General features: G+C 34.8%; 1 protein-coding gene across 1 annotated transcript in view; it reads left to right on the top strand.

Annotated features, from left to right (window-relative positions):
* The first annotated feature begins 7,021 nt into the window (after positions 1 to 7,021).
* The window catches only part of si:dkey-122a22.2 (uncharacterized), a 30,243-nt gene continuing 24,214 nt past the window's right edge, over positions 7,022 to 13,050 (top strand). The window contains exons 1-5 of the mRNA XM_051132048.1: positions 7,022 to 7,209; positions 7,946 to 8,096; positions 8,179 to 8,250; positions 8,336 to 8,412; positions 11,788 to 11,888. Coding sequence (XP_050988005.1) covers positions 7,147 to 7,209; positions 7,946 to 8,096; positions 8,179 to 8,250; positions 8,336 to 8,412; positions 11,788 to 11,888 — 464 coding nt within the window. The 5' untranslated portion in view covers positions 7,022 to 7,146. The remainder of the gene's footprint in view (positions 7,210 to 7,945; positions 8,097 to 8,178; positions 8,251 to 8,335; positions 8,413 to 11,787; positions 11,889 to 13,050) is intronic.

Genomic DNA, 13,050 nt, shown 5'->3' with positions numbered 1-13,050 from the left:
TCGTTTCAAACCTTTCTTTTGTGGAACTTTTGTATGAATAAAATATACTGAGGTATTTCTCAAATTATTTTCTTTTATGTTCAATAGTTTACATTAGGCCGTTGCAACCTAAATGTTTATGTGTAATAAATTTTATGTTAAATTAAATTAAAATCTAATTTATGATGTCTACTTAAAACGTTTTCAGTTGACACAAAAATAGCTTTAAATAATCTTTTGTGTGTATTTTCACAGTCCAATTTATTTTGTGATTAATTAGATTAATTAATCGAAACATCATGTAATTAATTAGATTAAAAATTTTACTTGACTGACAGCCCTAATAAATATGTTTTAACAAACTCCACTCCACAAAACTGAATGAGAATGATAATATAAATGCAGAACTGCATGGTAAATTGCAATGAAAAAACACATTTTCTCTCTAGCAGTATCTCAACATTTGGTGCTCTGCTTCAGCAACACATAACCAAACGGTGAGGTGAAAAGGTTATGTATTATTACACCATATCTCTATTTAATCAGTAGGGAAAAGCAATCACATTCATTGAATGCTGTATCTGAAGCCAGGGATCAGTCCTGCCTGCCGATGAAAGCATGTGGGATTTGGCGCTCCGACCTATTTCTCAGAGTCTGATCCACAATCTGTAGTGTGACGGTTTTTGATCCCCGCTCAGGCAACCCAACAACAATGACACACATGAACACCAGCAGTCAAGGACATCCAAGAGCCCCAGTGTGTAACTTGGCATCAGGAGATCTACTGTATGTTATTTTCCCATCTTCACTTCAGAACAGCATACACAAATCTGAATATATTTCAAATGTACAGTAGTCACTATGAAATGGTTTATTTTCTCAATCAGAGGAGTTTTTAGCTGGCACAACGAAGATATAATATTACAGTTAGCGTATCCATAGCCTATCCAGTTTATTTTTTCCATAAGAGTGGATGCAGTCATTTGTAAATTTTATGGGTCTGACTTCTGGTCTCATCTAGCTATTTTTAGCTGTAAGAAATGCGCTTTTGCTGCTTGATATTGCAAGCTGGTGTGTCTTAACATATTATTTTAATATATAATCTTAATTATGAACACACTGTAATGCAAACAGTTTTACCATTTACTGCACGTTAATCCTCTCGTTATTTCCCACCGGAAGTCTCGCCCAAAGTAAATTAATAATAACACAGCTAGTCTATAAACTAAAAACAATCAAATTTATATAACTGAGATAAAAACATAGTAATGAAGAAAAAAATTTCAAAATACCTCACAGGTATTTTTGAACTGTCCTAAGGAACCGTTTTACAAAAAAGTGAATCACTTTTTGAACCGGTAAGAACGAACTGATTCACTAAAATAAATCAGGTAAATTGCTTCTTGAACCGTCGAACAGAACCGATTCACTAAAATAAATAACAAGTCCCATAGGTGAATCTATTTGAACCGCCTGAAGGAATCAATTCCATCGATTCATTTTCACACAGAGAGGCAGCAGTAGGAAGACGCGGATGAACGAACGATGAAATCAGTATTTGGATTGTAAAAAAAAAAAAATATATATTTGCAACCTCATGCTAATGCAAATTTAACTCAGCACGATCCATGAACCTACTTGCTCTAAGATCTTTTATTTATGGGTATAGCAAATAGACTATTGAAATATTAGTGCTGTGTTAGTATGCAGTCTGACTCTTCATGCCCACATGGTGAGGGTGTGTGTGTAGTCTGGCAGAGTTTATGCCCTTTAAATGGTTCATTAAAAATGCATCGTCTTCCTCAGAGAGCCGGTAAGATTTCTGTAGACAGAGGAGACCGGATATCACTTGTTGGCAGGAATGATTGACAGGTTGTCTGACAGCTGCTTCTCTTTGTTTTATTCTGCGTCACACACTATTTAGTGTTTGTGAACTCTTTGAGGTACAGAGAAATTTATTATCCAGCGGAGTTTTTGCTAATATCTTAAGATAAAATCTAATTAGGAAGCAGTAGCTCACTGAAAGATTAGCCTACTTAGACTCCGAATGACAAAACTTTTAATGGTTGTGTAAAAAATTCCTTTAGAAAGATGCATGAAAAATGTCTCCTGGTTCATTGCTTACCTCCTACATGTTCCTACTTTCTTGGGTAATTATTTGAACTCAATGATGATAACTCACTGAGATTTTGAAACTATGTTCATAAACAACATCTTCCTTAAAAGAGGATTTGCACTTACGTCATGATTTGGTCAGTTACCTGGATACGCAGCCATATTGGCGATACTTGGATGTAAACAACAGTATGGATTGCACGGTTAATGTACTACTGAATACATTGTTCTGCTAATTTATGCTGTTTATAACATTGAAAAATTGTGTGGAAGCTGCTAAATCATATAGAGAAGGACTTAATAAGCAGAAAAGAGTGCAATATTTTGACAGACTAAAGTTAATAGGTGGTAAAGATTAGTAAAAGGTAGTAATTAAGATATTAGCCTAATATTTCACCTACCTGACTGGAAATGATAAGAACAAACATGAATGTTGTCAAGATTCTTGCCCTGGAAATCCTGGTTCAGTTTGGCCAACCACAATCACCTTTCGTTCCTCAGACAGTTTTTGCACTCTTCTCTCTTTTTTTTATAACTTTTGGCAGTCTATAGTACCCCAAATATTTTTCCTGGTTCGACGGATTAGTACAGCCCAAAACATGACAACAATTGGCCATTTTCAGCAGTAATAATTATCAAAATAAGTTTCATTCGATTCAGTGGCACCGTTTACATTCAGTGCTGCCAATATGGTTGATTGATGATGTGTTGTGAAAACACTCTATTGCAGACACACATGATGTGATTTTAATTGATTCACTGCTATTAAATTAATATATTAACAAATCCCAGGTGCAAGCAATTTTCTGTAAAACATCTTTCCTTAAAAAAAAAGAAAATGCAATTATGTAAAGTATCATGATTCATAAACATTCTCCTGTCAGGGTTATTATTATCATTAAATCTAACCATTAATTATCAACTAAAAAACTAACCATGAAAAAAACTTTTCATTAATTGAAATAAACATTAACCAAAATAAAATATAAAAACCTAAACTTACTTAATTTCAGATAGTCACCAAGGTATTTCTCATTTTTGTTTAACTAACTAGGACTAGGCCTTAGTTAAATAAGATATTTAAGCAGCTTTTATAAAAATGCCTTACATTTTGCGTTACTGTAGAGGTGTGCATCTTGAGACATAACAATGACACTGACATATTTTAAGATATGTAATAATTTGACAGTAATAATTTATTAATTAAATGAAATAAATACATATATTAATAAAATATTAAATAAATGTATTTATATATAATAATATTTTAAGATAAGAAATAAACTAAACTAAACCTAAAAATATGGGTTTAGTTAACATAACAAAAAAAAAAAGACAAATTAAAAAGATGAAAAATTACTAAAACCTTAATGAACTAAAATGAAAATGGAAAATATATAAAAAGCAATTTAAAATATTAACAGGAACTTTATTAATGATGCTAAAATAAATGCCATATTTTGTAGATGCACAAGACATATAAATAGAGTACAATTTTGTGGAAAATAATACATTAATTATATATTCCATTCACGTCCAGATTTTATGCTGGTAAAATAATTACATTATGTATGTATATACATCTGGCTGCGCCGACAACATGGCAAATGCTACATTAATTAGTTTCTCACAAAACTTTATACTTCCACAATACAAACAATACCATTTTCCAGCTGATTACATAATGACTCAAGCCTCTGGATATTAATGGTCAGATTCTATTTTGTCTTCTGTATGGTTTGAATTTAATGAGATCAGTCGTCCCAGAGTTTAATTAGGCCAGACAGAAACAGCTGCAGGAGGTTGAGCTCAACGGCAGCCTCTGGAAACGCAAGCCTCTGCCAGGCCTTAACATCGCTGTTTAAAAATATCTGACACCCACGCTACCTGACAGTCCCATCAATAACTGCCATTTATCATCCATATCTGCCTACTTTCATTTAATTACTGCAATGAATCTAATGCAGGGATGCAATCTCGGACCTCCTTTATCCATTTACTGTGAGTTTCTTCACAGCTTCGGTTGGTTCTGAAAGCATCCTGCAGATAAAAGAATAATGGTTTCCTTAGAGCAGAGGCCTATAATGTCAAGGTCAGGGGTTTGATTCCCAAGTAACACAAATCTTGATAAAAATGTTTTACTTGAATTGCCGAAAGTGTCTGCCAAATGAATAAATGTACATGTAAATCTGGATAAAAATACACACAAATTTTACACACATACTAATTAGATGCATATTTCGTAAATATGTCATAAACATCTTTTCTGAATTTTACAAAATTTGTTATAATTATAAATAATTATAAGCAGAAGTGGAGAAAATGTAGCATTTTATCACTTGCTCACCAATAGATCCTCTGTAGTAAATGGGTGCCGTCAAAATGAGAGTCCAAACAGCTGATAAAAACATCACAATAATCCACAAGTAATCACTCCAGTCATCAATTAACCATTGTTTATGGCCAAAATACCAGTTTAAAATCCATAATAGTGCTCCCTCCAATGAATTTGAAGTGTTTTTAGTGTGTTTTCACTTGTAAATGGTGCTTAATCTGTGCATATTTCTCTCCTGATATAGACAAAATGACTTTTTCACTAGAGAAATCAATACTGTTGATAGAGAATTCATATTTTCAGCCATAATGGTTTGAAGTTAAAAAGAGGTTCACATAGGTTTACTGTAAGTACTTACACCAGCTGTTTGGACTCTCATTCTGATGGCACCCATTCACTGCAGAGGATCCATTGGTTTCTCTAATTTCTCCAGATCTGTTCTGATAAACTGTTCTTCATCTCGGATAGCATTTTTCAGCAAATTTTCATTTTTTGGGGAACTGTTCCTTTAAAATCAAATGTGCTTTCTCAGTTTGAACAGGCATGACACTTCTGGCATCAAAGTCGGTTTGGCTGCGCCAGAGACATGTTTGAACAGATCGTGATGATTGACACTTTGAGAAATTGTCCTTCTGCAGTGTTTATTGGTGGTATCGTTCAGTGATTGCTGTGAATGACAGCCAGAGAGCCATGCTTGCGATCACATGACAGTACACCTGCTGTCTGAGGCACAGCGTGAAGTCTTTCATTTCCTGTCACTTGACGTTGTCTTGTTTTATTTTCCTCAGGGTTCCTACAGAGAAGAGTCTCGAACATGTACATTTGTTCAGTTTAGCATGGGCTGCCTCATCTAAAAAGCAAACAAACTGAGGTTGCTCACAGGCTGAACTTCAGAGTCTGTTCAATATGGATGCCGGACTCTGACGTAAACTTGTGGTAAATGCAAGGATGCATAAAATCATAATTTACATACATCTGCGACAGAAGCATTGCCCTTAGAATGACTACCAGCACTGTATACATAATTAAACTCTGAACTGGACCTATATACAGGACCGAGAATGGGTCAGTATCCTGTGGCGTGCATGTGTTGAATTCACTCACACTCATGAATAACCTTGCAGTGCTGGAACTGACCTTTATAGTGACCTTTATTTCTGCTGTCACAATAAATATTATCTTTTAGTGCCTTAACATCTCCACTGGTCCTGTATGTCCTGCTAGTGTAACATAAAATGTGACCCTGGACCACAAAACCAGTCTTAAGTAGCGTGGGTATATTTGTAGCAATAGCCAAAAATACATTGTATGGGTCAAAATGATCGAATTTTCTTTTATGCCAAAAATCATTACGATATTAGGTAAAGATCATGTTTTAATTAAGATGTTTTGTAAATTTCCTACCATAAATATATCAAAACGTATTTTTTGATTAGTAATATGCATTGCTAAGAACTTCATTTGGACAACTTTAAAGGCGATTTTCTCAATATTTTGAGTTGTGGCACCCTCAGATTCCAGATTTTCAAGTAGTTGTGAATCATTAGGATATAAAAAATATTAGGGCATTAAGTAAAGATCATGTTCCATTAAGATATTTTGTAAATTTCCTACCATAAATATATCAAAACCTAATTTTTGATTAGTAATATGCATTGCTAAGAACTTCATTTGGACAACTTTAAAGACAATTTTCTCAATATTTTGATTTTTTTGCACCCTCAAATTCCAGATTTTTAAGTACTTGTGAATCATTAGAATATTGAAACATAAGGATACCAAAAATCATTAAGATATTAAGTAAAGATCATGTTCCATGAAGATATTTAGTAAATTTCCTACTGTAAATACATCAAGACTTATTTTTTGATTGGTAATATGCATGGCATATTTTTGCACCCTCGGATTACAGATTTTCAAATAGTTGTATATTGGCCAAACACTGTCCTATTCTAAAAACCATGCATCAGTGGAAAGCTTATTTATTCAACTGTCTTTCAATTTCAAACTGACCCTTATGACCGCTTTTGTGGTCCACGGTCAGATGGTAAGATGTGTAAATGCATCAATTGACTGTCAGATAATGACACACAGCGCCTCCTAAAGGACATATGTTTCTTTGCAAGACTTTTAGTACTAAAGTGGTGCATGCAGAGCGTTTGGATTCATTTCAGCTCAAAAACCTTGCAGTTCTTATAAAGTATTCTATGAGGCATCCACTTGTAATGAAGGTCACATTAAAACTGAATTGAAAGCTGTTAACCATGCCTTCAAATTTTATATTTGCTACTTTCTTTCTTTTATGTGTAGACATTCATTTATAATTCATAATTTCATCAAATTTTGGAAAGCGTGTTAAAAAATTGCGTAATTCTGTACGTCTTCTGCTCTAGCTTGTTTACTTATCTACAAAATCATTGTGTACTATAAATATTGTTAGTGTATAAATAATTTTCTTATGAAACTTTGTTGTTTCCTGTTAAAGGCATAGTGTATAATAATATGATACAAACATTTTATAGTAATTTAGCATAGCATACCTATTCACTTAAACGCGTTCACACCGCAGATCGCAGCTTTAACGAAACGCGTTTGGTTCCTCACGGGTCCCCGTCAAAGCGGAAGTGTCTCCATGCTGTATTTGACACTCATTCATACAAATGTAATATCATGTATTATCTGTTAAGTGGGTGAAGTGCACTTAATACTGTCTGAAGATGTTGCGCAGAAGGACAAACGGACGAGAAGATGCGGACAGCGTCAAACCTGATAGAAAGAAGGTGATGAAACATAGTGAGCTCTGCAACTCATTGACTGAATGTGTGTTTTTATTAACAAAGCTGTAGGTACCATGGTAATTCCATACTTCTGGACTGTAGTATTACCATGGTATATTTTGAAGTGCCATGTGAATATCCCTTACGAAAATTAACCATGGTTTTAATACAAATAAAACCCAAAAATCATGGTTACTATAGTTAAACCATGGTAACCACAAATTAACCATGGTCTTGCTACACTAACCATAGTTTAACCATAGTATTTGTAGTAAAACTATGGCTATACAAATGGTAATCAATGCGCCAAAAAAACAACGGTTACTACACTTTTACTATAATAAAATCATGGTTAATTTTCGTAAGGGAAGAATCGGTGTAGGAATCAGAGTCATGGTATTACTGTTTGCATTACTTTTCATTGTTCCTTTTTTGTAAATATCCTCACCTGTATGACTGTTATAGTTTATTTTACCTTATATACATTTTAAATGATTGATTAAAGACATAAACAATACAATTCAGGAATAAATTAAAAGGTTATAATTGAAACTGTGGCTGCATGCTGTTGTTAGATTTTACAACGGATTATCGGATGATGCAAATACTATCAAAATGGTCGATATATTGGTTTATTAGCATAAAAACTGTATGTATAATGGAAATGATACAATATTTGAAAATAGTTGGAGTATACCATGTCGCTTCTTGACATGTCATTTCAACTCTCCCACCGCAGACTACAGAGGACTCCGGTGTGAATGTCTCTCAGAGGAGTTGCTGGACTGTTGTGTCTTTCTGGGTGAAGGTTCTCCTCTTCATCATCTTCACTCCAGCTTTTCTGAACTATGCCTCCCTGCAGAGAGAGGGACAGGTGCTGTCAGCCACAGGTGAGGGCTCATCATCTCTTCAGGAAGGTTTTAGGATCATGTGCAGTTTGGTAACTTTCAGCTCCTTTCTTTCTATACGCAGGTGCTCAGATGATTGATATCGGCCTCGGCCAAATGATCCATCTGTTGTGCAAAGGACACGGACGACCTGTTGGTATGTTAAATAAATAGGACAAAAAAGATAGTCTTATTTGTATCTTGTGGGTGTGCACAGTGAAAATTATGTATTTTTGTTTCAGTTGTTCTCGATGCTCCAGCAGGGATGTCTTCAGATGTTTGGTACTATGTTCAGGAAAGTCTCTCATTATCAACAAAGGTTAGTTCAGACAAACTGCCAACACGTCTACTGGATGTTTGGAATCTGGACTGTATGAATGTGTTTCTTTACATGCAGTACACGTTGTCAAATGAGCAGTTATTTAGCAATTTTCTGTTTATCCTTTCTTTCAAAAAGTACATATAACTTTGTAACAGTTCTTAACTCATGGGGTTTAAATGACAATTAATATTCAATAATATTATTGATTTAACGGCACTGCCATTATCAGATGAGTACAAAATTTAAACTGAATTGAAATGAATAATGCCACTGAAATGAATGAAATCAACATTGAATTTAATTGCGCCCGATAACAACTCTATTGCTTTTTGTAGAGCTGCTATAGCTGAATTGAACGTTTCATTGAGCATGTTGCAACTTTGCAACGTTGTTGTTATTTAACCTTTCTTATCACCCATCCCCTAAGAAGGATGCCTGAGTTTACTTCACTATATTACAATTAATTCCTAACCTAATCATGACAAACTATATATATCGTTAAAAACGCTTAAGACTCCTAAATAGATATTTTACCACTGTTTTTTGTTACGTGAAGGAAGGAACAGTAATAGATTAATTTATGACAAGAGTGCACCTCAAAAATCTACATCATAACAGGAATTCTGACCTTTGTTACCAAAAGTCCTTTTTTGTCCTTAAAAGTTTAGAACCTCAAAATTCATCTGTTGAAACCCATTATAAAATTTGACATTGCATTACTATGGAAATGGAATTTCAAAATCATTTAGAAAATGTATTTGTTCATAAATTGTAACAATTTAAGTTTGGACAGTGTACTTTCACATCTGTGTTCAAAAGTGGGGTTGATGGTTAAAGGGTTAACTCAATCCTCAAACAAAAGAGCTACTTCGTCGCTGACAAATGATAGAGACATTTGCAAGTTTTGTTTCCTACAGTGGACTGTAGGTAAATACAGCCTAAAAATGTAGCCAAATTATCCAGCTCATCCATTTATTATTTTAAAAAACACTGCATATGAGTGAATGATCCAAATGAATCAAACTGAATCGCAAACAAATTCAGACATTCTTGCAAACCTTTTTGATCAATTCGATCAAAAGAGACCTGATTCTAAACAAGTGAAAGAAAACAAATTGCATAATTGCTGAAATATTGTCAAGGAAAAGGATTTTGAGGTCAGTACACATTAAAGGAGAAGTCCACTTCCCACAGGATTTTTCTGCATATAATGGATTTCATTGGTGCCCTGAATTTGAACTTCCAAAATGTAGTTTAAATGCAGCTTCAAAGGACTCTAAACGATCCCACTCGAGGAAGAAGGGTCTTATCTAGCGAAACGATCGGTCACTGTTTTCGAAAACTAAAAAATGTTGTACTTTTTAAGCACAAAAGCTTGTGTAGCACGGGCTCTGGGATGCGCGTCCACAGATCGCTCTTGAGCGATTTGTTCATTTTAATGTGACTCGGGAAGAACGAGTTGTCTCGGGGAGTGATTCGTTCAGTCGCGCATGCGCAACACCCTTTTAGGTTCTGTACTGGAATTAGTTCACCTGTTTCGAGTCTTCGGGTTTTTCGAGTCATTCATTCATCTTATGGGGCTGTCATGTGATGCTGATTTTGCTAAAATGAACGAAATTACTCGAAAAAAGATTCGTTCATTTTGCTGAACGAGACTCAAAGGTCAGGGTCGGTAAAATAATCCGAACTTCCCATCACCACAAGTTCATTGTTTGTGTGCTCTGGCTCAAAAAGGTAGAGTATGTCGAAAAAGTCCATGTTATTTTCTCCTACAACTTCAGAATCGTCTGACATCATTGTACCTTTTTGTTTGTAGCGTTTGACTTACTTTTCTTAGTCTTTGTGCATTTGCTTTGTAAACACTGGGTCTGTGGTTCCGCCTATGTTTCGCATCACCTTTCGACGTGATTCAATAGTACGTGAACGCGCATCTCAGAACCTGTGCTACATGAGCTTTTGTGCTTAAAAAGTATACAATTTTTTATTTTCCAAAAAAACATGACAGATCGTTTCGCTAGATATGACCCTTCTTCCTCGGCTGGGATCATTTAGAGCCCTTTGAAGCTGCATTTAAACTACAATTTGGAAGTTCGAATTTGGGGCACCAATGAAGTCCATTATATGGAGAAAAATTCTGAAATGCTTTCTTTAAAAACCATAATTTCTTCACGACTGAAGACAGAAAGACATGAACCTTTTGGATGACAAGGGGGTGAGTAAATTATTTGTGAATTGTTGTTCTGGAAGTGGACTTCTCCTTTAATCTCCATCATCAGCTAAAGATTTATTAGTTACAATTTTCTGGGGCACAAAGGTATACCAAAAGATCACTGTATATGATGAAATATCAGCGTACAAATGTAATCTTAGCTGGATTGTAAGGCCACCCAGCGTATGCGTTTTTTTTGCATCTGTGTTGGTACAATTTTTTGTGAAGTTAGAATAAATTTTAGTAAATTGAATCATGATTTGTTGGTGAAAATGTTTGCACAGAGATTTCTTGCATAATGTGTACTCATTGACTTGTCTGTATGATTTGCCAATCAATTTGACTGATTCACTAACTGAACCGAATGGCATGTTGTGCTGTACTGTACATTAGGTTTTCTTGCAGTCAGCGAGGACAGTATAATTGACTGTGACTTTATTGTTGCATAGTCTTATTCTCATCACATTTTGTGTAATTCATAAGCTCGTGACTCTGTGGCATGTCAGCAAACCTAAATTTGCAAAATGACTCCTATTTCAGTGTTACCTACCAGGCAGTAGGGATGTTTTATGCATGTGATTCTAAAACAAAAACCACTTACGTAACATGATTAAATGAGGTTTGTGCTGTTTAAAATGAACTAATGAAAACTCTTCCATTAAGGGGATGATAAGAGAAAGCCTTTCACTGGAGTCATGTACAGCATTAAATAAACAAAGCAGCACAACAGATTTCACTGACGTGAGTCATTACTTTAGGTCATAAAAGCGTTATTGATTTTTCTCCTTCTCCAGTGAAGTTACAAGAATTCAGCTTTGAGAGCATGTGCTGCTGTATTACTCTAGTAAGCCAAGGCAGTGAAGCATGTCTGTGACATCCTGTCAGAACAAACCTAGTTGTGAAATGCTGGAGATTCCTGTTGATGGCCTGCATTGGAGTGACTCTCCAGTAGAGCCAGACGATGTAGCGAACATTTGTGATAATTGATAATTAAGATGAGTTAATAATTTTCATAATAAAATTGTGCAACGCTGTGAACTTTGCAATATTGCAGATGAGGTTTCCTAAAGGAATTATTAATGAGTTTTTTGGTTCTTTCAGTGTCAGTTGAGGTGTCTCGTGCTGTCATTTTCATGACACTTGTTCTGTGATCTGTTTCTCAGGTGTGCACCTATGACAGAGTCGGTCTGGGTTTCAGCCGAAGAACCCTGCAGAATGAAACTACAGGCACAGAGAAAGTCTGGGGATTATCAACCACTGGAAGGTATGAAAGTGAAACTAAACAGTTTTCCAACACTGTGGGTGTGACAGCACCATACAAATGGCCAAATAACAACTAAAGCAGTCTGGGAGATTATCTGTATTGTCCATGAAATGAATGTTGACCTCCTGACACAAATATATAGCTTTCAAAAGTTTGATGTGTATATGTATACTGTATACAAACAACATCAAACTTTTGATGTCAGTAAGATTTATTTTTATATTTGTGAAAGAAGTCACTTAAGCTCATCAGCCCTCATTAATTTGAATAAAAATACAGTAAAATATTATTACAATTTAAGTTGTATAATTTAAGTATTTTCTATTTGTGTATATTTTAAATGTAGTTTATTATAGATAATGTATTTAAAAACAGGATTTATTTTAAATAGAAATCTTTTGTAAGATTATAAACATCTTTTTTGACCAATGTCCTTGCTAGTAAGTGTCTGTTTGTTATTTTAATAATTAATATAATGAACTTACTGACGCTTTTTGAGTTGCAGTGTACTTGTCTACAATACATAAAGATTTTATAGTTATATTAGGCAGTAAATCTAAAAGCTAGAGAAACGCTTCTCCCACGTTAATTTAATCCACACGTGGGTATCTGTGCGTCTCGTATCTTTGACATTGACCTGCCCTACTATTTATTTAGTGCTGTAGGACGTCTTCGAAATGTCTTTGTCCATGTCCTCTGGCAACAAGGCGTTCTGTCTCCTGGTTTATTCGTCCTACATGTGGAGTCACTCTTATCTTGTTGTTCTTCATGCATTAAAGTGATGTGCAGCGAAAGGACAGGGCAGTTGGTTATCAGTGGTCCTGTTTTCTCCTCCGTCTGCCACATTTAGAAGGTGGGCGGTAAGAAATTAATTTTCCTAAGTTCAGTAAGCCAGGAGTAGGAATGTGGATTGTCCTTTTTGTTCTTTACTGAAACACTTTTCATATGGAAACTGATTTGATTTGATGTTGAAGGAAAGCAAATGTTTGAGAAGGACATGTGCTGTTTTGCTCTTGGTCTTATTGACTATATATATTTCTGTACTAAACGTGTAATGCAGTATCCGGCAATGTGCTCAACTTGACCTTTTTGTTTCCAGTGTGATCAAAGAATTAATATCAACCACTAATTTTAACATATTTTCTCTGCTAATTTTTTGATT

Source organism: Labeo rohita, chromosome 16 (genome assembly GCF_022985175.1).
Source record: "Labeo rohita strain BAU-BD-2019 chromosome 16, IGBB_LRoh.1.0, whole genome shotgun sequence".
Classification (NCBI taxonomy): domain Eukaryota; kingdom Metazoa; phylum Chordata; class Actinopteri; order Cypriniformes; family Cyprinidae; genus Labeo; species Labeo rohita.
This window is presented reverse-complemented; position numbering and strand designations above follow the sequence as displayed.